The sequence below is a fragment of the Durio zibethinus genome, chromosome 10 (genome assembly GCF_047325235.1).
Source record: "Durio zibethinus cultivar Kanyao isolate XHJ-2024 chromosome 10, ASM4732523v1, whole genome shotgun sequence".
Classification (NCBI taxonomy): domain Eukaryota; kingdom Viridiplantae; phylum Streptophyta; class Magnoliopsida; order Malvales; family Malvaceae; genus Durio; species Durio zibethinus.
The window spans coordinates 21,056,992-21,081,717 of record NC_143171.1 but is presented as its reverse complement, the minus strand read 5'-3'; the positions used below and the strand labels follow the sequence as shown (position 1 = coordinate 21,081,717).

Here is a 24,726-nt window from a genome sequence, read left to right as displayed (position 1 = left end):
TCATGAGCAGATCAATTAATTTTTGGGACAGATTGCTGAGCTTTTTTGGAACATTGTCTAGTCCACCTGGTATCAATAGTTGGATTGGGATTGAGCATTTGGACATTACCATTATTTGAGAACATGAGGATTGAGCACAGGGCGTGAGACACAGTAAAGGATAAGGATCATTATATATATATATATATATAGTAGAAGAATGACTATGATGTTTGACCTTTTAAGTTCGATAATTTGCTATTAATTTCGAAATAAATATTTTTTCCTCAAACGAGGAGAGAAATATATAATGTTTGTCTTCTCAACATCAACTACATTGTTATCTAAAATAGAGTCGTCATTTTTTAATTTGATAAATCATTTTTTTTCCTTTTATTTTAACAAAGTAAAAAACTTAATTGACAAAAAAGACAAATTAAAATGCAAATAGAAAGACTTACATACATGATGTTAGAACAAAAGTTGTGAAAATTAAATAAATCTTAAACATAAACTTCAAACCTTAAGAATACAATAAACTTTAGTGAATAATTGGATTTTTTATTGAAAAAATTAATTGCATTTAAAGATATTAGAATTTGATACACCTACCATGTAGATGAAAAATAATATTTTCAAATTAATATTTTAAAAAGGAGTGGGTATATGTATATATATTTTTAAGTGAATAGCCATAAATATCTTTAATTTTAAAGACTTTATAATAATTTTGTTTGGTGGTTTGATCAATTTATCCAATTAAATTGATGTCACTTAACGAGTGACATTAAATTCAATTAGAAATTTTATATTAATATAAATATATATAAATAAAATTATCAAACTTTCGTGAGGCTATTCCTAGTAACCGACATATAAAGAATACAATCAATAAAAGAATATTTTTGAGAATACTTATAAGAGTTATTGCTTCATTTGTTTCGTAGATAATGATTTTTAAAAAATAATTTTTGAAATATGTTTATATTTTTTAAATTGAAAAAAACAATTATTATTTGGATGAGTTAATGAAAAATATTTTTTGTTATTTAGTTGTTTTTTGAAAATTTTATTTTTTTCAAATAATATTAATATAACTACTAAAATATTAAAAATTATTTTTATTAAAATATATTGAAAATATTTATTGTTAGAATTAAATATTAAAAAATAATAATATTTTAATAATAATATTTAATATTAAAATATTATGTTAATATAACAATTACTTAAAATAAAAATATTTATTATTCTTTATATTATTTATTAATATATTATTTATTAATATATTATATTAATAGTATATTATTAATATAATATTATTTATTAAAATTAATATATTAGTATAATATTTATTTATAATAATATTTATTAATATATTATTAATAAATAAAATTATACTCAAAAGTATTGATAAATAGTTTTACTAATAAACAGCTTTTTTTTTTATATTTTTCCCTTTTCAAATCCGTAAGATAATTTTTTAAAAAATGATTTCATTTTTCATTGATCAGAAAATTATTTTAAGTTGACCAATTAATTTTTTACTAAACAAATACATGAAAATGCAAAAATCATTTTTTAAAAGTTATTTTTTGTAAAATAAACGGAGCCTTTATTCAAAATTTTTTTATTATGCTTAAAAAGTTTTGTTTTAAGGAGAAAAAAAAAAAGAATGTGAATCATTGAACAGTTACAATTGCAAAAAATAAAAATTAATTTTTAATTTATTTTTTAAAATAAAGGAATTAGCAATTAATTAACCAAGCCTACACCTATCCATGGTAACATTATAATGATAATATTATAGTTTTTTGTTATATTACACAAGGCCGAGTAAGGCCCAACAGAGCCTACAACAGGAAGCCCACTCATCACATTACCCATTACATATCATGGTGTAAGAGGGTGACAGACCAATTGGTATCTCTAATAATTTAAAATATGGGAATGATATAATATAAAAATAATATAATAATATAATTTAAAATTTTAATAAAAATTATATATAAATTTAATAAAAATAAAAATTTACTTTGTATTTTTATTATTGAGAGAAATTATAATACATAATTTTTATATAAAATATAATATAAATATATAAATTATCAAATCTATCTACAGATATCAACTCCAAGCAACCCTGATATAGGAATTCTGCTACTCGTGGATCCCTGGTATGTAAGAATAATAATGGTGCCATCTGATAGCGAAGGGTACTTTCGCTTTTACTTGATAGAAGTTAGTTTAAAGTAGATAATTGATAAAAATGTTCCAAAATTTTGTTATCAACAGGAACAAATAATATATTTTTAAAAAAAAGAGTAATTTAATTTTAATAAAAAATTTGTAAGAAATGAATATAAAATGGTACTTAGTGTCAACAAATTCATTTAATTTGAACTTTTGATCCATAAACTAAAAATAAAAAATTAATTTTTTAATGATTTAAAACCAACTATTTATACTTTTACAAAGCATTGAAACATAAAAAAAAAAAAAAATTAAAATTGAACTTTTATATACCTAGAAAGATTGATCATAATTGCTATTTATGTTTCTAATTAAGAGTCTCAATGAATACACAAAAGAGCATATATTGATAGAAACAACTGGATTTGATTCATGACATTTATATCAAAGATATGAATATATACTCAAAATAATTAATCTTAAATGACACTACAAATTAAATATACCATTAATTGGATTCATAAATATCATATATTCATAATGATTAATTTTAGAAAAAGTTAAATTCATGTAATTTAAAAATTAAGAAATAATCTAAGTTTGATTCATAAGTATTTATATTACTCAATATATATATATATATATGAATCTAAGCTTATACTATTAAACTTAAACAAAACTAAATACTAAATATATTCATTTAGGATTAATTGAATTCATATATTCATAAATGATTAAGTTTATGAATAATTAAATTCGTGTAACTTAAAATAAAATAATTAAATAATAATATAAAAAGGTTGTTGATAACTGTTACGTGACAACAAAGGAACTCCTTCAAGGATGATTTTTATATGATGTATAGATACAAAAGATAAGAATGTATAGTTAGGAAACTATACTAATGCCCTTCATGTCAATCAAAGTTATAAAAAGTTTTTTTTTTTTTACCACACAGAGTTATGAAAAGTATATAAATATATATATTATACTTATTGAATAAACCAATAAAAAAACAAAAACAATTGTTAAATAAATTTTGAAAGGTAATCAAGATTGGATTGAATGTTGAATGCTATTTAAATGATTTAATAAAATTAAAGGGACTAAGTAGAAGTGGAAAATCAAAATAAAAGATGCCCTAGGTATAAAAATAATTTTGGAAAAGCTTTGTTATTTTGATTAATCATTAAAAGATAACATATCTGTCATATGATATTTCACTTCATCATATATCAACGAGGTGCCATGATCAAAATATTATCTTTCATAAATTAATAATTAAAACAAAAATTTTTAGTAATTAAATAATTAAAATATATAATTTTATTATAAATTTGATGATTAACAGTATTTTTTATTTTTAAGATAGTTAAAATTTAAATTTTAATAACTAAAATTAAAATTTTAATACTTTATCAATATATCATAATACTAGTGATACAGTAACAATAAATGAATTGAAAATATATAAAAAAAAATTTTAACATTGAAGTACTTTTGTTTTTTGTTATAGCTGTTATGGTGACTTCTGATCCTGTATCTACCTTTACATTGACGTTTCCGAGTTTGGGTGTTACGGCTTTTGTCTTTTTGTGTTATTGTTTGGTATTAATTAATAATTAAATTTTATATGATTGATTTAAATAATTAAAATTTATTTTTATTTATGAAAAAATTTTGAATTTAAATTTTTTCAATAATTATTTATTAAAATCATATCGAATATACGATTTACAGTCATTATTTTAAGTTGTCACTTATATTAAGTTATTATATATATATATATATATATATATATTCTATTAAGCAAGGGTTAACGTTATTGCGAACTAATTACACTTTACTTTGGAGTTGTGTTTTGTGTTTGTGGAAATTTGTAGGGCCATTGTTACTTAACAATCCAAAGCCACAAAGTTCAAGCCATACATAGGTGTCCAAATTTTGCAAGCGAAGAGGTCGCTCGCAGGATAAGAAAAAAAATTAAAAATTAATTTAAAATCAAAACAGTCGGTTCTATTTTCAATTTATTTTTTATTCAATTTAAATTAAATTTTAAATAAAAAATAACAAAATAAATAACAAAACAAACTGAATGAAATCAAATAAAATTATATATTTTTATTAATTTTTATATATTTTTTAAATTTTATAAATAAAAATAATTATTTAATATTTAATTTTATTTAAATATATTAAAATTTATATTAAAATTTTTAAAAATAAATTAAATCAATAAATTTTAATTCGAATAAAATTAATTTAAAAATAATTAATTTAAATTCAAATCAAATTTTAAAAACATATACTATTATATATTGTTTAAAAAAATTAAGCCGAATCTAATTTAATTTGCTGACAATAAAAAAGGAAGCTGTGGGTGATTATCGACGGTATTAGATTTTATCATAAGAAACTAAAATATTCGCATTTATCGCATCATCCATTGCAAGTACAGAGGCTTTGGGTAATGTGCACGCATTTGAATGTTTGTGCAAGGAAAAGATAGCTCACTCTCACTTAGAGGTGTAAATGATACATTAGTACTCGCAAACTATTCGGGTTTGATTTGAAAAAAACTTGAATTCGATTCGATTATTATCGAGTCGAGCTAGAGCTCGAGTAGCTTGACTTATCGATCGAGCCGAATTTGAGTATTCTTATATCTGACTCGAGTAGCTCGCGAGCTTAATCGAGCTTTTATATTTAAATATATTTTTATTATTTTAATTAATAAAATATTTCGAGTCCGAGTTCGAGTTCGAGCATGAATAATCGAACTCTTGTCGAGTATACGAATCGAGCTTATTTTTACATATTAATCGAGCTTAATCGAGCGAGCTCGAGTAGCTTGAATTCGATCACGAATCGAGCTCGAGCTTGAAAAATAAAACTCGATCGAGCTCGAACCGAGTATCGAGCCCCAAGTTGTGAGTCGAGCTCGAGCTTGAGCTTCTCACTATTCGACTTGACTCGGCTCAATTATACCTCAACTCCCACCTATTCAACTAGAATGCTCACTATAACTATGAGTAGTGAATAGTTCTTATATACAAAATTATGAAACCACTATGACTATGAGGCTAAAAGGAAAAGAATTTTTTTCTTAACTAAGTGTGTAATATGTATATTAAATAAATGTATTTTTTTAATTTGATATTATTCATTTGATAAAGGGATAATGTTTACGTATAGCTTTTTAATTAATTATTAAAAAATATTTAATATGATATTTAAATTTTTTTTTAAAAAATCTAATTAAGTACATAAAATTGTTATCTCTTTATCAAATTATCCCGAATCTTAATATCATTAAAAAAAAACTAATTTTGATTGTTATCTAGTTAAAACGTGATATGTGTTCAAAAAATGTCACGTCATATATGGAAGTATTGTTGGATATGTACATGTGGTAACCACTTGAAATACACGTGTTAGTTCATTGTTATTTTTAATTTAAAATTTTAAAAATTAAAATTTTGGATTTTTCAAACTAAAGAAAAAAATAAAAATAATAATTAGAAAGAGAGGAAGAAACATGGAAATGGAAGAGAAAGATAAAAGAGGGAAAGGGAAAGGATTTACTAACATCTTGAATTGATTGATCTGCTGATATATGTCAAAATATTGAGAATCCAAGAGAATTGTTAAGAAGAATCCATTAAGTCCAATAAGAGTACAAGTAGTGTTTAGCCCATGAGGTAGCATACACAACTCATACGATATTTCAATTTCTAACTATTTGTTATGTTGTTGAGTATGTAATTGGGAGTTTGTTATTTGAAATTTGTCATTTAAAAGTTAGTGGATTGGTAGAATTATCAGAAGGGAGGCTACTAATACAACTATTATATTCACTACATTCATGCAAAAATAATATGAAAACAATTTTTCAATTTTCTTAGTCTTTTCCTTTCCTATTTTCTTTTTTTTTTCTTTTGTAACTCCATTTTTTGGAATTTACTCTCTTATGTGATCATCAATAGATTGAGCAGTATCATTTAATAAAGAGCCATGTTCCTGGCACCAATGGCAGACAGCATTACCATAATGTTACAAAAAGAGGTTAATCAATTATAACTAAAGATGCAACAATTAAAGAAAAGTGTTGACATAAAGTTTGATAATATTATAATTGAGATGAAAATAGAGTTTGAGAAGTCTGTAGCGATGAGAGTTGATTTGCAAAAGTTTATGGACCGAATGGCATTACATGATGATAGTAGGTCTATTGGGAAAAATGTTATCCAATCATCAATGGCTAATAAGTTTTCACCAACTGCTCCTTTAATAACAACAACTTCTCTACCTGATTTTTATAAGTCATTCAAACTTGAACATCTTAAGTTTAATAGGGAAGACTTCAAAGGTTGGTTGTTAAAGCTCAAGCAAGTATTTTAAGGTTGAAAGATTCTTGGAGGTTCCAAAGTGAGGGTGGCCATACTGTGCTTGGAAGGGAAAGCTCTTCAGTGGCATCAATATTATACTTATGCTCAAAAGAAAATTTATAAGCTTGGCTAGGAAGATTACATTCTTGAAATGCATGATTGATTTGTAAGTGGGGAATATGAAGATCTAATTTTTGAGCTAGTTGAAACAAACAAGTAGTGTTGAACATTTTCACAATGAATTCATTGGCATTTTTAATCTATTACAATTGTTTGATAGCTATGTGTAGACACCAAATTTTGTTTGAAATATTTTTCAATATGATTGATCTGAGGTTCATTTGCAAAATGGGCCGAGACCATTTAAGAGAACCATTTAGGACCCATAAAAAGCTCACAAATTTACCTATTCAAAAATTCAAAGTCAACTCAAGTCAAATTCGTTAAATAAAATCAAAATTGCAAAATTCGTTAAACAAAATCAAAATTACACAAAACTTGGTGAAATAGATAGAGCTTGGGTAAATTTTGAAAATTAAAAACCTAATTGAAATCAATGTGGTTTAAAATTATATTTGAAAATTTTTTAAACACTAAAATTTTCATTGCACCCCGAGAATAGTAAAATTACCAAAATACTCTTTATATGAGGTATTTTTGTAATTTGACCTTCTTAAGCTCGAATTTTTGTGAAACTTTTTAAATATCAATTTTATAATATTTCATGATTTTTGGTACATTTAAAATCATTGCGGTACCCCATGAAGTGAGAAATTATCAAAATACTCTTATAGGGATATTTTTGTAAGTTGGTTTTCTCAAACTTGGATTTTCACAAAACTTTTCATATCTCAATTTCATAATATTTCATGATTTTTTGTGTTTTAAAATCTCAAAAAAGAACATGAGAACATTGATTTTTAAAAAAAAACCTAAATACTGAAAATTTTGTATAGGGGTAAAATGATCTTTTATGTGTTTGGAGGGTATAAAAATCTAACATTTATAGTAAATAATGTGGACTATTGGATCTTTTATTGATTTTGATCCAATGACTAAAGGTGATTCCTTAAAAAAAATAAAAAGACAAGCTTTTGACCATTGGATAAAATTTCATTAAAGGGTCTATTTTCATCAAGATTGACATTTTATTTAAGAAATGATTATTAAAGGGGGCTGAGAGGTTGGTTGAAAGAGAAAAGGGGAAAAAAGAAAGAAAGAAAAGAGCCATTGTAAAAAAAAAAAAAGGGTAGGCCGAAAAAAATAGCTTTTAGTGGAAAAAAATAAAAGCAAAAAAGGAAGAGGCTTTGTAAAAAGAGAACTTGTGAAACACAAAAAAAAAAGACCAAAAAAAAAAGATGGGAAAGATGACAAGAGAAAAAGAAAGCTTTTAATGAAAAGAAAAGAGCTTTAACAAAAAAAAAGTGATAGTTAAAGCCTTTGGGAAAGCTAAAAAAAAAAGTAACTATTTTTTCTTCACTGGTCTTTTTTATGCATGAGTAGCTTTATTTTCTTGAGTTCATTATTTTAATTTTTACATGAGAGAAATGAGACATTTTAAAATAAAAAGAAAAAAAAGTGTTTAAGGAGCTATAAAGTTCCAAAACAAACTTTAAATGTATGATCAATCCTATTTTATTTTCTTTTTTTGAATGTGGTTCATTTATGGAAAGGTTAAAGCTTACTTCTTTTTATGCGTGGCATGTATGGGTGAAAACCTCATCTTTTTGTGTTTGTTGTCCATTTCTTACATATGGGTTGTGTACAAATGCTTGAAGGTGTATTTTATTCATGTCTTTTGTTCTTTTTTTTATAGTTATAGGTATGGGATGAAAAATATTTTAAAAATATAATAAGTGGCTTTTAAATAAATGAGGCAAAAGAAGATTTTAAAGGGGTTAAAAGGTTTTGGTCTAGTTTTTTTTTTTTTTTTTAAATAGCTTCCAAAATAGGGGAAGGGAACAACATAAAAAAAAAAAAATGGTTTCTTTGAAACAATAAAAATGGTTTTCAAAATAAATGAGGATAGTGGTATGTTAGGGGAAGATTTTAAGTTTTTCTTATCTTGTCTGTTATTTCGCTTTCTGTTGATGGTTTTTATGAAAATTTGAAGTTTTTTTTTTCTTATTACTTAATGTTTCTACATGTGATTTACTTTATCTGGGATTGTTGTCCAAGCTTAGAGATGTTTGTTTCTTGCTTTTATTGTTTATGGTTTGTGTATAGGAACTAAAAGCTTCAATTTTTTTATTATTATTGTATCCCTCTCCTTCTGCATATGAACTATTGAGAACATGGGCTATTTTACATATGTTTGATTCATGAAAACCCGAAAAACTCATTTTGCATTGATGGGTTTATAACTTCACTTTTTCTTCGTGCTTATAGGTTTTGGTGAACTTTGGGCCATTTTTTTCTTGTTGTCCATGAGTGTTTTAAGCTCTCTTGTCCATCATTCATTGCCATGGGACTTGTTGGGTTGGAAAACAATTTTTTTTATGTTTTTATTGTACGAAAGCATAGAAAACCCAATAACTTACGAAATTGTAGCAAAAAGTTTCTAAACCAAGCTTTCTTCCCTTTTACCATCATGGAGTTTATTGTTTGTGTTCTTTTCCTTCTAGGCTTAAGGCTATAGATAGGAATATTTTTAAATAAATAAAGGGTCTAAGAGTTTAGGAACCTTAAGAACTTTTCAAAAATGGGGTCTGCCAAAAAAGGAAAGGGGAAAGAAGCCATTTTAAAGGGAAAAAAAAGATAATGAGGAAGAAAGCTAATAATAATAATAATAATAATAATAATAATATATTAAAAAAAAAAAAAAGCTACCATAAAGCTTAGAGCTTTACCATATTCAGGTTCACATATTAAATCTTTGTTTGCATGCGTAAGTTAAATACTTCATCACCCACAAAGCTTTCACGCCTATTCCCTCTCTTATATAGTAGCTTATGAAAAATTTCTAAGCTAGCCTATAATTCCAAGACTCCTGCCTCTCATATTTTGCTTTAAGCTATATGCAAAAAAGAAGAGAAAATTTAAGGCAAGATATGATTTCCATCATTCATGTTTCACAACATAGGCTTTATAGGTTATTAAATGTTATAATACATTTATCTTTTACATATAATATGTTTTTTCTTTCTTCTTGATATTAAGTTTAATTTAAGCTTAAATATTATATATTATGATAATTGTGTGATTTGAATCCGTTTATTAAATTTAATTTCATGCAATTTATTTTGTAAATTATTTTTTATTCAATTTATTTTTCATACACACTAGTTTCATACAAAATAATAATAATAATAATAATAATAATAATAATAATAATAATTTTATGAAACAAAAACTATATATATGAAAATTTAAATTAATTTTTAAAAGAATTATAAAATGAGCTTGCTTTAAAAATCTGCCTAAATGGTGGAGATTTTTAGACAAGTTCATAAATTTTTAAATTTACCCAAAACTCTAAACTTATTTTAAATTTCCAAGGATTTGTATAAAAACTTTTCTTGAAGTAATATGTTCCTGACTGCCTCCTAAATGTTAGGGTATTTAAGAAATTTTATTTTATTAAGAATTTTCATACATTTTCATAGCTAAAAAATAAATTTGTTTTGTTAAAACAACAATTATAAAAATAATAAATAATAGTAATAATAAGTTGAGATTTTAAGTATAAAAATTTGCACTTAAAATGTGCCTAAATGTTGGAGTATCCAGGTGGTTTCTTTATATTTGAAAACTCTATTCTTAAATTCACATTTGATCATCATATATATATGTTTCATTTTTTTTAATTAATGTACTTATTTATAATACGTATATATGTTTGCTCTAGTTATGGTTGTTTAATATTAATTATGTTATTAATTACCTTTTTTTTACATCAAAAGTTTTTTTTTTAATTTTTAGTTTTGAATAAATAAAATTAAAATAGCATTCTATGAAATATAATTGATTGGTACTTTGCCTAGATGTTTGAGAGTCATCAATAATTATCATTTACAAAGAATATTATTTTATTATTTTTAGAAGGAATGTTATGATAAATCTTAAATAAAAAGACTATATTTAAATTCTGTCTTTATGTTAGAAACTTTGAAAGTATTTCTTAAATTTGAAGAAATCTCAGTTATATTAGATGCTATTAAAAGATGATGAAACTGAGTCAAAATCTGATGAGTGCCCTGAGGCTCGCTATGTTTTTAACGATGAAGCTTTTAAACTTTAAGGATGTTGAAGATAATTCTCCTATCATTTCTATTCATGCTATGTTTGGTACAAATGACTATTAAACCATAAGAATAGATAGAGTGATAAGTAAGCATACCTTTGTGGCTTTGATTAACTCTACCAATACACATAATTTTATTGATATCTCTATAGTTAATACTTTAGGGTTATCTATTTGGCATGATAGTCGGCTAACTATATCTATAACAAATAGGGGTAGTTTATCTACCGTTGGTATCTATAAGGGTGTTCAATGGTTAGTGCTTAAAGCTTGTTTTTCTATTGACTTCATGGTGTTACCTTTGAAAAGTTGTGATATGGTTTTGAAAATACAGTGGTTAATGACACCTGTCCCAATGGTGTGGGATTTTAATGCTTTAGCCATGTAGTTCTAGCATAACTTAAACTGGTGGTTGATATAAAGTCTGCAACTTGAGCTAGTTTAGATGATGTACAAGAAGAATACTTTAAAGATCTTGCTTTCCTTGATGCATAGATCTGGCCAGCATCTATTTGCTTGTCCAATGAGTATTAATTCTAATACTCAACTAATTGTTATCTAGTTTGAGGAACAAAAAGTTCCTACACATAAGTTAGCTTTGAAAAAGCTGTTATTAGAATATTAGATGTTGTTTGATTTGACCAGAAGACTCATTCCCAAGAGATTTCATGATCACAAGATTCTCTTACCAAATGAAGGCAATCAATTCAAATTCGATCTTATAGATATCCTGCCATTTAGAAGAACAAATGTATACATCTCATTTTATTTGAGAAAATTTTCTAGAATCAAAGTAGGCCTTTAATTGGACTTTGATTGGAAAACTTTACGCCTAAAAGGATAAATAAAGGCCCATAATTTTAATTATAATGTTGATGTTAATTTTAATTGTAACTTTGATTTTAAGTTTAATTTTAATTTTAGATTTTAATTGTGATTTTATTTTATTTTATTTTATTTTTTGATTTTGGTCAAAAAGTCAAAATCAAGGTTAAAAAAAAAAAGAAATAGGAGAAAATTGGAAATTTGCAAAAATGTTAGATTGTGTCTTGATTCAATTGAATGATAAGATTTTTTGTATAGAGGAAACTTGCACTAATTCATGCAAAACAAAAAGAAAACTATGAAAGTCAATTCAAATCAAATCATAATGAAGAAATGGTTGAATGGATTTATTTTTCAAATTTGAAAAAGATCCAATTCCTATAAGAATAGCAAGCACACATAAGGGGAAAAAAGGAAAGAAATCATAAAAAGAGAAGTATACATAGAGGGCAATTAATAATTTTGAGCAAGCAACAATTGAATTTTTTTGGGTTCTAGTTTTGGAGGCTGGGTAGTTTTTAATTTGCCTGAAGTTTTTTTTTTTTTGTTTTAATTGTTTCGGGTTTTAATTTATTTTAAGGATTCGTAGTTTCTGGAAATTTGGTTTAGATTTCAAGAATTCAAGCTTTGGGTTAATTTTGAATTAGCTTTGATTTCTGAAAGATTTTGGTGTTTCCAATAATTTTAGTTTTGATTTTTTCGTTTGTGGTTTGAATTTTAGATTCTAGAAGTTTCTAAGGTTATTCTAAAATTGAGGTTGAATTTTTTGTTTTTGGAATTTTTTTTTAGTTTTTTGGGTTTTCATTGAATATTTTAGTTGAGTTTTGAATTCTTTGGTGGGGCTTACAGTGGTTGAAGGGTTTTTGTGGCAGCCATATTTTGGAATTCATGGTGGTTTCTAGGTTGGGTTGAATTTTCTAAAGCCCTTTTAAATTTTTTGGTGTCAAAATCTGGGTATTTGATCAGTCGTTTGAACTTTTCGGTGGAACCTAAAAAGAGGATAGAGAACTGATTTTAGAAAGAGAGAGTAAAAAATGATCTAACGTAAAGGGGCTGAAAGCTAGCCTTTTATATCCAAGTTGATATACCGTCATTTTGCAAAGCCAGGCTCTATGTCCTAGGCCATATGTGACCTATACTTTGACCCAATAAGGACCCGACGAATCGCCCTTTTTTTTTTCTTTTTTCGTTTGATTTTTTACTTTGATTTTTATTTTAGTTTCTAATTTTTTTTGTTTTTTTTTCTATTTTTCTACTTTATGTTTTATTTTTGTTTATTTATTCTTATTAAATGACTGAATTAAATTTAAAAAAAGATAAAATTATTTATTGCATGATATATTTCTTTTTTTATGATTTTTTTTATTTGCATAATTGATTTGTATGTATGATATCTAATTGTATTTTTTACATTTATTGTGTGATTTCTTAAATATATTTTGCATAATTGTATGATTATATTAATTGAATGATAATTAATATATTTACATGATATTATATTATTATTGCATGATATTATTTGTATGATAATTTTTATTTATTTTAATTGATTTTTTAAATTAAAAAAAAGGTTTTCAAAAAAATAAATTTTCAATCTTACCAAATTATAAGATGATTTAAATTTTGAATTAAATTTTATCAAATTATTGGAGAACTTAATGAATTTTCTTAAAACAAATAATTTTTTAATCCTACAAACATATTGGAAAATAATTTTTGACAAAAGATCTTACCAACGTATAGAAAAATATTTCTGAAAATAAATTTATTTTTATAAAAAATAGATTGTGAATCTTTTATTAAAAACGTTGTAAATAGTACTCTCTATATAAATTTGTAGGTGAGAAATTTTTTTTCTAAACTTTACTAACATATTGGAGAATTTAATAAGAATTTTTTATACTAAGATTTTAATCTTATTTGTTATCACAAATAAAAGTTTCATTTCACAAAAAATTAAATGAATCTAACAACAAAGCCATTTCAAAGCGTGACAAATAATCTCCTTGAAGACTTTTGATGTGCGCAAATATTCTTAAAATATTATCAATATATTAGAGTAATTTAAGAAAAATTTTCAATATTAAATTACTTGGTAAATCATAAATATGTTTTAAGGTTTGGATAACTTGAAATTAAACTAGTACCATTCTTTAAATGAGCACTGTGAGGGTGATATAACATTTTTTACTTATAACCATACTCTTGAGCTTAAAATCTGATTTTGTAAATTAGAATATATAATTTAAAAATACCTAAGTCAAGCTTGAGATTTTTCTTTAAAATGAGATGGATTCAATTAGATTATCAATCGCACTTAAACAAAAAAATTTGGTGGCAACTTCTTAATTTTATACCTAGCGATAGGCTTACAGATTTATACATTATGATAACAATATTAAAAGAATGGTTAAAGAAATGTTAGACAGTAGCATTATAAGGAATAACAATTGCTCATTTGCATCGTCAATGGTAATGGTGAAAAAGAAATGGTTCTTAGAGGCTTTGCGTGGATTACAAACCACTCAATTATTAAAGATATGTTTCCAATTCCTTCATTGTGTGAATTACTAGACGAATTGGTGCATGTTACATGTTTTTCTAAGTTGGATTTATGATCTAGTTATCACCAAATCAGGATGCATGAAGGAGATGTTCATAAAATGGCCTTTCGAACACATGAGGGGCATTATGAATGTTTGGTGATGCTTACGAATGCACCACCCACCTTTCAAAGCTTGATGAATTCTATCTTTAAATCTTACCTTAGAAAGTTTGTATTGGTCTTCTTTAATGATAATTTTATATACTTTCCTAATTGGGATATTCATTTTACTCATTTGAGGAATGTTTTTAAAGTACACAAAGCCAACAAACTTTTAAGTTAAAAAAGCAAATGCCAATTTGGTGCTGTAGAGGCGGATTATCTAGGGCATGTGATCATAGTTGCAAGGGCTTCACCATGGACAATAGCAAAATTCAATGCATATTGGATTGGCCAATCCCAAAAATAGTTAAAGAATTTGAAGGGTTTTTAGGACTTATTGCCTATCACAAGTGCTTTAAAAAAGAGGCTTGGACTTGGAATGAGGTTACAACTGCTACCTGATAGCAATTAAAGACAGTAGTGACCACTGCATCAATCTTGACTTTGTTGATTTCTTATTAGAGTTTATGTTGAAACTGATGCTTCAGATGTGAGGGTTGTGTTGTTTTAACTAAAAAATGGAGGCCATTGGTTTATTTTAGCAAAGTATTAGCACTTAGGCATCAAGTGCTATTTGTCTATAACAAGGAGATGATGTTGTTCTTATGGCTATCAAATAATTGAATGCCTATTTGGTTGGTAGGCATTTTAATTTCAAAATAGACCAATAGAGTTTCTACTAAACAATAAGGCCCCTACTCAACAGATGTGGGTGACAAAGATGATAGGGTATGATTATGAGGTCTCTTATAGGAAAAGAGCATCAAACATTGTGGCAAATTTTTTGTATTGAAAACCATAATCACAGCATGCTCAACTGATGGCTATTTAGCCATAAGTACCAATTTGTTATAGAAAATTTAGGGTTTTCAGGAAATTGATGCCAGGTTGAAGAAACTTAGTATTGAAATACAAAACAATCCATAACAGAACTCTAAGTATACTTGGTATAGACAACAATTAAAAAGGAAGGGCAAACTTATGGTAGGAAATGACTCTGACTTGAAACAAGAATTGATGTAGTACTTCCACAATAATCCCTTTGGTGGTCACTTTGAATCGCAAGCCACATCGATTGAATCTCCAGCGTGCTGTCCTGGGAAGGCTTAAGGAAAGAAGTTAGGAGGAAAAAGAGGTTATTTTAGTAGTGGTTGACTAGTTCAGTAAATATACACACACATTTTTTGGCCTTGGCTCATCCTTACATAGCACTAATAGTAGCTCAAGTTTTCACGAATAACGTGTTCAAGTTGCATAGGATTTCAAACAGTATAACGTTTGATAGGGATAAAAATTTTATGAGCATATCTAATAGGAGATTTTTAAAAGGTTTGGGACTTTTTTGAAATCATCCACAGCATATCATCCTCAAATAGATAGGTAGACTAAAATAGTAAACAAGTGTCTTGAAACTTATCTAAGGAGTATGTCTAGTGAAAAACCTAAAGAATTAAGCCATTGGTTAGCTTTAGCTGAATGATGGTATAATGCCACCTACCATTCCTCTATCTACACCTCTTTTTATGAAGCTGTTTATGGGCAAAGTCTACTAATGCACCCTCCTTATTTAGCTGGTGAATCTCTGGTTGCTATTGTGGACAGGAGCTTGGAACTTTGTGGGGTTGGTATCAAGATGCTTAGGTGTTACTTGTAATGAGCTCAAGATATGATGAGCGTAATGGCAGATAAAAAGAGAAGTGAAAGAGAGTTTTAGGTAGGAGATTGGGTTTATCTAAGGTTACAACCACATAGACAGCAAAGTGTTCATAATAGAAGCTACTTAAAACTAGCTACTAAGTATTTTGGACCTTTCAAGATTTTGGAGAAGGTTGGGAAAGTGGCTTATAAGCTATAGTTACCACCAAGGTTTAAAGTTCATTCCAGATTTCATGTTTCTCAACTTAAGCAACATTTTAGCCAACGACTTACTCATTCTCAACTTCCTATTATTAGTATTGATGTTACTATTGTTAAAGAACCTATGCAAGTGCTTGCTTGAAGAATGGTGAAAAGAAGCAACTGGGTTGTGCTAGAAGTGCTGATGCAGTGAACCTAAGGTTGGTAACGGGTCTGAGTTGGAATGAGTTTTTGCTCGTCTCGAATCCGATTTTTTTTTATAATCATAAAAATCGAATCCGACCCGATCAGAAAATTTTTTTATCTTTTTTCATACCCGATTTAACCTGACCCAAAATTAATAAAATATTATTTTTTAAATATAAATATATAAATATATATAATTAAAAAATTAATTTTTATATAATATCATATCAGGTCATATTTGTCTAAAATTTGAATCCGACCCAACCCCGAAATTTTTTTTATATTACCTAACTTAATCTAACATAAAACTCAATTTTCAAAAAAAAAAAATTAACTTTATAAGATCGAATCGAATCAAAATTCGTCGAGAGTAAATTGGGCTGTCCCCCTGAGTGAACCAACTCTTTTCTTGAGGATGCTGAATGAGAGGTGCTGTATAAACTACAATAGCAATATCTTGGGTTTAATCCTCGAGGTCAAGGATTGTCTCCAGAGAGGGGGAGATTAATACAGACCAAAATATAGAGAGTCCAAGAGAATTGTTAAAAAGATTCTATTAAGTCCAGTAAGAGTCCAAGTAGTGTTTGGGCCATGAGGCGGTATACAAACTCATGTCGTATTTCAATTTCTAACTACTAATTATTTTGTTGAGTCTGTTATTTGGAGTTTGTTATTTAAGAGTCAGTGCATTAGTGAAATTCTCGGAAGGGAGGCTACCAATGCAGCTCTTGTATTCGCTACATTCACGTAAAAAATGACATGAAAATAATTATCCAGTTACCTTCTTATTTTCCTTTTCTTCCTTGACACTGTTTTCCGGAACTTGCTCACTCGTGTGATCATTAATAGATTAAGCAGTATCATCTGTCTGGTCTGGGCAAATCTACCTCGATCCACCCCAGTCAGCTAACCGACATTAATCCCCTGCCGTCTATCCATTTCCGTTCCTTCTCCCTTACCTGCTCCCCTTTCCCCTTATTTATCCCCAATTCCTTTCTTTTTTGAATATTTTGAAATTTGAATTTTTAAAGTTCTTTTTCTAGATTTTAAATTAGATTTTGAATTTCTATTCAAAAAGCTTTTAGATTTTAAAATTTTTTAATCTTGAATTTTAAATAAAAATTCATAATTTTTTAATCTTTCTTTTTTTATTATTTTGAAGTTTTTAGAATTTTTAAAAATAATTTTTTATTTTTATTTTTTTCTTAATTTTGAACTTTCATAAACATCAACAAATTTTATTTACGATATTTGACGATGGATAAATACATAGATTGAAAGTTGATGTACCTGATTAGATAATTTTTTAACTCAAATATTATATTAGATATTTTTTTAATAATTCAGGGGCTATATAAAATATTATCCCTTAGATATAGGTATTTTTAAAATTAAATAAATATCTTATAAAATTACATCCTCATTAATTAGAGTACTAATATTCATTTCCTGAGCTTGATACTTACATCACAATGTTTACATCCCCAATCGTTACTTGGAAACAAGCCTTAAACATGCAGGTAATATTTATACATCCATTTAATTATACTAATAAATAGATATTTGCAGGTGGTTGAATTATCTCTGTCAACCTAATTAACATGGCTGAATTCATTCAGGTCCAGAAAAGAAATTGACTGGTATTATAAAACTGAAGGGGGTGATTTTATAATAAGTTAGTACACTCACATCACTTTTACATGCCATGCAATGCATGTTGCAATCTGCAACTATAATAAAGCAATACAGATAAATTTCAGCCTCAATGGTGTACTATATAACCTGACAAAAAGGATCAATATATCTGTTACAAAAACTGTAAGGCTGATTGGAGAGGGGACTGGAAAACAGGTGGGCAAAAATTTAAAAGGAACTGTATATATATAGGGGAATCCAGTAGGGTAAAAGTGTGCAAATTAATTTTGTTGTGCAGGGTTTGTTAATTTCTTTTATTTTCATGGACAACCCCTTCATTACCTGCTAGCATCAAGTACTTGTCCCTCCTTGTAAAGGTAGTGCACTCAAATCCCAGAGCATCAGCTAGTTTTTTCTGAATATAATTTGCCACTTCAAAGCTAGATCTCCCCCCTGCACATGTAAACTCTGGAGGCACCTTTCCAAGGATTTGAACATGGTAGCTAGGTCTGGGGTTCATCAGAAAGAAGATGGGATCCAACCATTTCAACCCACTTGCAGTTGTCCCATAAAACATGCTTACATGTGCGTTCGTGGCCACTGGGACTATCTCATCAGCTAGCTCAGCAAACAATGAGCTAAACCTTAACAAATAAGGCTCTCTGCATGTGGTTCCTTCAGGGCACACCACCAAATCACCCTCACTTAGTAACTTCTGCATGGTTTCTCCGTCTTGCTTTCTGTCCCTGGTCAGCCTAACTGTTTTGATGGGAGCTATCATTTCAGACATTTTGCTCAAGCTGTAGGTCACTGCAGTCAAAGGCTTGCACAACGCTGTGCTAAGGAAAACTGGGTCCAAAAGAGTTCGATGAGTACAGACATATAGAACACCTTTTTTATGTTGTGAATTTGATGAAGGAAAGCAGCCTTGGAATCTCAGCTGTACTCCACTCAGAGTACCCCAGAAAACAGCTAACCTGTAAGGCAGGCAGATACCAACGAGAATCCTAAATATGGCAAGAACAATCCCAAAAGGAAGCCACAAAAACATGGAAAGAGTTGCAAATGGAGTCGGCAAGAAAGCTAGTCTCCCATCATGAAATATAAGAGGCTTCGGGTACTTGTCCCTTGGCATCAAACAGCTTTCGTTGTTTCTGCCATCTTCCTTGTGCACCACATAGGCTTCCTGTCGCAATCACGAAATTGAATGTGCAAAAATTCATCAGAAAAAGCAACTTTTTCAAGTCGTTGAACTTTTACACAAGAAAGGAATATTTGGCACACGTTAAAGTTTACAAGAAACTATACCTTGGAAAAGAGGAAATTCTAATCATTTACTACCATGCAGTTGAGCAGACATTATAGAGGAAAATTCAAAACGTTTTTCCAAAGTTGAGAAAATGATCTTTGCTCTTATAATGCAATAATCACAACCAAATTCTTAAAGAAAGGTCTTCAAGTGGGGTTGTCTCTGTACCAGGTAGGTCTTCAATGACCATTATTTATTTTTCTTTAAGAAGTTGAAGTAATAATAAGAATACCTTGCAAAGGGAGATAAAGCAATGGTCATGGGGGTTTGAACTTCCAAGGCCAACATCTGGCTTTTTTTCTCCGAAGTATTCCTTTAGGGCTTTATGCTTTACAAGCAAACCGGAGCTGGACAACAAACCTGTGAATCGGTTCCCAACAGTGTGCAATTCAGTCCCTACAACACCATTGACACTCATGTATTCATGGAGAAATCCTTCCACCATTACTCTAGGTATACTTGTAAACACAACCCTTGAACTTGTTTTTGACCAAACTTCATAAGCTTGGAGATTAAGATTTTCAAGATAAAACTTTGGCAAAACAGCCCTGCCAACACTCTCAATGTCCTTTTTTCTAAGCCCACAAAAGGATATAAAAATCATAACCCTCAATTTCAGCTCATAGTCCAAAACCCACAAAAAGGAACAAGATAAAAGCAACAGAAAGGCTCTCAAAATGGTACCACCTTCAAAAGCTACTAGCATGAAATAAGGGAAAAATGTTTCTGATCTTAGTAAGACTCCATCAATATCACAGACCAATGTATCAAACCTTCTACAATTATTGTCTAAACCACACTTGGTGACACTAGGGAACAAAGAGGCAGCTTGTTCCTGTGATGATGACCTAAGAGTTAGGCTCCTTAGAAAGAACCCATAGTTTCTCATCTTCCTGGCAGCTCTATAACATGAGTTAGCCAGCAGCTGGTACAAGACCCAGTCCGCTAGCTTCAGAAATACTGCAGGAAAAACCATGGCTTTTCTGCTTCAGGAGCCAATGATATTTTTCAGAAAAGAAGCTAGAAACAGCCCAGAGAAAGAGATGGTAGAAGGAACAAAGGCTTTTCCTAGTAAAGGAAGAAAATATAGGAAGGGTTTGCGTATAGAAGTAGAAGGAAAACAGAGAATATTTATAGGAGTCATTAAAGTGACGGATACAATGTATGTGGAGGTAAAGGTTGACCACAGCGCATTTAGTTAGCCACACCGCTAGCATTGATTGCACAATCGATCCTCTCCTGCTTTTTCTTCTTCTTTTAGCCCTTTTAAAATTATAATGTTAAAAAAAAAGCAGCGGATGGTTTATTAAGTTGGCAAAGAGGTTATGCTTTTAAAATTTAGTATAGTTATAGTTAAGAAATAATATTTAATAAATTTAATATTTAAATTTTAATATTTGTAATTTTTTTTATTTTTAAATTATGATTTTTTATGTATCAAAGAAAAAAAAAAGATTGTATTTTGTTAGTGTTTGAGTTTAAATTAGTTTAAAAGTTAAAAAAAAAATTTATAAATTTATTAGTTTATATAGAACAAAACTGAAAAACCCTTATGCTTAAAAATTTTTTTACATATTTGTTACAGTGATCTTTGTTAAGTTCCATGAACATGCTTAGTTCTGCGTGGGCAGTAGCATTATTTTCCTTGGCCAAATAGTTAGGTCGGATTATTGGTGACCACCTTTCTAATTAGTTTGGGGGTCTTTTGCTTGAAAATTTATCCCTCTCCGAGTAGTGTTATTTTACATGGGAATGCGTGCTTATACCATCAACTTGGAGATTTTAAACTGGACAAAATTTTGGTGGACTTCAATTTTTCAAATCTATTCTTTTCCCTGCGCATTAACCAATCCCAAGTTAGATGGCCTGTATCATCTGATCAATTGACTTTCTTCAAAAGTATTTCCAAGATTGTTTAATGGTCAAAATTTGTCAGAAAACAACACAACTACTTCTCCCTTTGATTTTCCTTTATGCAATAAATTATTAACCACTTGGTAACTTTTTTTTTCTTTGGTAAGAGATAAAATTTGAAGTAAATAGATTATTTAATATTATAAATTAAGATAAGATATATTATATTTAATAATTTAAAATAAATAATTATATATCATGTATTCGAAATAATTTTAATAAATCATCATCGATAAAATTAAAATTTAAAATTTTTTTATCAAAAAAATAAATTTTAACTAATTGAATTAATTATTTGTTGATTCGTAATGGCTGTTTTCTGTTTGATTTTCCATGTTCAAGTTTTCCATTTTTGCTTGATTTTAACTGTTAATCTGGTTAAAGAGTTATTTTGTTGGTGTTCACGTTAGATGAGTGGAAACAAATAGATGTACAATGTATGCAATTGATTCTCAGAAGCCTAACTGATTGTTGAGATCTAACAAATAATTTATGATTATATTTATATACTTTTCTCCAATTACCGAGACGTTTCGTAATTCAAGCCAGCTGCTATGGCGGGCTGTTAAGCGAGGGCAGCGTGAAATAGTCACCAACATTTTTTTAACATGGCTACGTTCATTTATCCTTTTTTGAATTATTGAATTGGAAATTCTTTGACTTTTTCTTAGCGGTTAAGATCATGAATTCTTGATCGTTAATAGGTTGGTGAACTTTGAATCATTTGATTTGGATTTGATGGATGACCTACTTTGCGTTGGAGCATCATATCCAATTAAAAGTAAAACATTTTTAAGTTAACACCTTTGCAATTGCATGGAGGCAATGATCGTTCAATGGAAATTCCTTTAGAGTTTTTAAGATCACGCAATTCTGGTTAACAATGAAGTTGGTAACATTCAATCTTATCATTTTTTTGTGAATCATGCATTTTGAGTGCATTCAAAATGTTTGTGCTAAATACTGATCCAAGGATAAACAGGGAAGACAAAGGAATATGTTGACGCTTAAATTGGTGTTTGAAGAAGAGAAGAAAGAGAATAAAGATGAAAAAATACCAATAAGTGCTTGATTTAATTGGTTAAGAGTCATTGTCTTTGATAAAGAGATTTTAAGTTCGAGTATTATCGATAATCATTTATTAAAATCATTTCAAATGTATAATCTGCAACAATTTATTTTAGATTGTCAAATATTATACCTCTTACCTTAACATAATAATAAAATGATCATGTGGCATTTGAAATTTTTCCTAACAGCCTTGTGTAATTTATATTCAATATTTTTTATATTTTTTTTCATACTTTTTATCAAACATGTTTTTTTGTTATTGTTTAAAAAAATGAAAAATAAAAAACATAGAAGAAAAATTATATCAAACGAACCTCAATTTGAAATGCAAAAAATGTATCCACTTTTTTTTGAAGATTTACAACCATATATCATATATAATATAATAAAATACAAGTTAATCTTATAAAAATTACTTATGTAAATACTTACATGAACATCCTCAAATAATATTTTTAATCAATTATTCAATTTTCAAAAGCTTTTAAAATTTTAAAAATTTGACTTGTCCAATTCTTTCAATCTATATTATAAATTTATTTTAATTTAAAATCATATAAAAAAAATCACAAATCATTATTTCTCCTACTATAACAATAGTAAAATTAATTAAAAATATGAGAATTATCTAATGTACTGGTTATTTAATTTTACAAGTGGAATTAATAATGTGATATATATCTCTTATGGTATATTTTAAAAAAATTAATTAACAAAAAGTGATGCATGTGTTATTTTATTAATGGATAAAGTTAAAAAAACTCAACTAATAATATATCAAATAATTTCTCTAAAAATATTAGTAACTATTTTACCTTCTTTTTCCCATGATTTAAAAGAAAATGATTTCTTCTTATAATTTTAAATTGCATATATCTGTTAATTTAAACCTAACTAGTTTATGGCACGTGTTATGCATAGGTTATTTTTATATAATTATATATAAAAATATTGTTTTAATAAAAATATAAAATTTATATATGTATATATCCAATGATATCTAAGAAAATAATACTTTTAAAATATTCAAGCATTTAATAAATACTATTGTTTAATACTTAATTAAACACTTTATAAAATTTACATATACATATATCCAAATAATATATAAGAGCAACTCATTATCATATGGACACTACATATAATTAAAAGGTTAAATGAAAAAAATCAAATTAAACATATTTTCATAAGTGTGATCAAATTTGCCTTAATTAATTTAAGATTGCAAAATGTTTTCACCTACTTTAAATCAATTATAGGAAATACATAATTCCTTTTAATAATTTTTATTAATTTGAATACACATATATTAAACATAAAATAATATCATTAAAAAATTATATTATTATTGAAACTTGAAATTTTAATATTTTAAGACGTTATAAGATATATATTTTTTTAAAAATAATTATATATTGAAGTATATACTGAACCAAAAATTTATTATATATATGTGAAAAAGAAATAACCAAACATTTATTATACGTGTACGAACTTTGAGTTGAAAGCCCAATATAAGTTTAAATAATATCAAATTAGTTAAGTTTTTTATTGAATCAAATACAAAAAATAAAAAATAAAATTGTAAATAAAAATAAGCGGAGAATAGTCGCTTTTCTTACTCATTACAAATGAAATATTTAATAATCAAATAAAAAAAAAAAAAGAAAAGTAGACTTTTAATCCTTTTTTTTTTCTTTGCAAATTGAATAATGAATTTATCAAAGAGATAAAAACACATAACTGCCAATTATTAATAACAAATCAAAAAATCATTTAAAGAGGTCAAAATTAAACTTTTGATAAAAAAAATTTATAGTCATTCACATTCTTTTTTAACATTATAACTTTTTTTTTTTAATATGAAAATCTTGCATCTATAAAATTGAAAAGAAAAGATTAATTACCAATTAATTTTCTTAGTAAAATATTTAAGAGCACTAAACCAAAACTGAAATAAAAAGAAAAAAAAATCAAAATAATCATAATTAAGATTAATCTAATAACTCTAACTGAAATAATTAAGGAAAATATATTTACAAAAATATAATACTAAATAAAAAAAAACATGTTATAAAAAATAATAATACTCACAGAGTTATAATTTTACAACACCCCTTTAAAGCTTATTATAAAGTATAGAAAATTGGTGTAAAATATAAAAAAGTTATACCATTATTTAAACAATGTATCAAGGGTAAAAAAGAATAGAAGATTACTTAAATAATCTTTTTTTATGTGTGTTTATATATATATATATATATATATTAGATCGTTCTAGCAAATTAATATGTTTATATAATTATAAATAAAGATTAGTAACTATGTAAAATTATTCATGATTAATTAGCTTTATTGTAAACAAAAATAAAAAGAAATATTCATACTTAAAGTTAAAAAAAAAAAAAAACTAAAATTA

General features: G+C 27.0%; 1 protein-coding gene across 1 annotated transcript; it reads right to left on the bottom strand.

Annotated features, from left to right (window-relative positions):
* Positions 1-18,004: 18,004 nt before the first annotated feature.
* On the bottom strand, positions 18,005-20,409 carry GPAT1 (glycerol-3-phosphate acyltransferase 1). Its single transcript, XM_022884029.2, has 2 exons — positions 19,555-20,409; positions 18,005-19,199 (listed from the first exon to the last, which is right to left on the bottom strand). The coding sequence occupies exons 1-2, from the start codon at positions 20,296-20,298 to the stop codon at positions 18,318-18,320; spliced, it is 1,626 nt and encodes a 541-aa protein (XP_022739764.2). The 5' UTR covers positions 20,299-20,409; the 3' UTR covers positions 18,005-18,317.
* Positions 20,410-24,726: the final 4,317 nt, after the last annotated feature.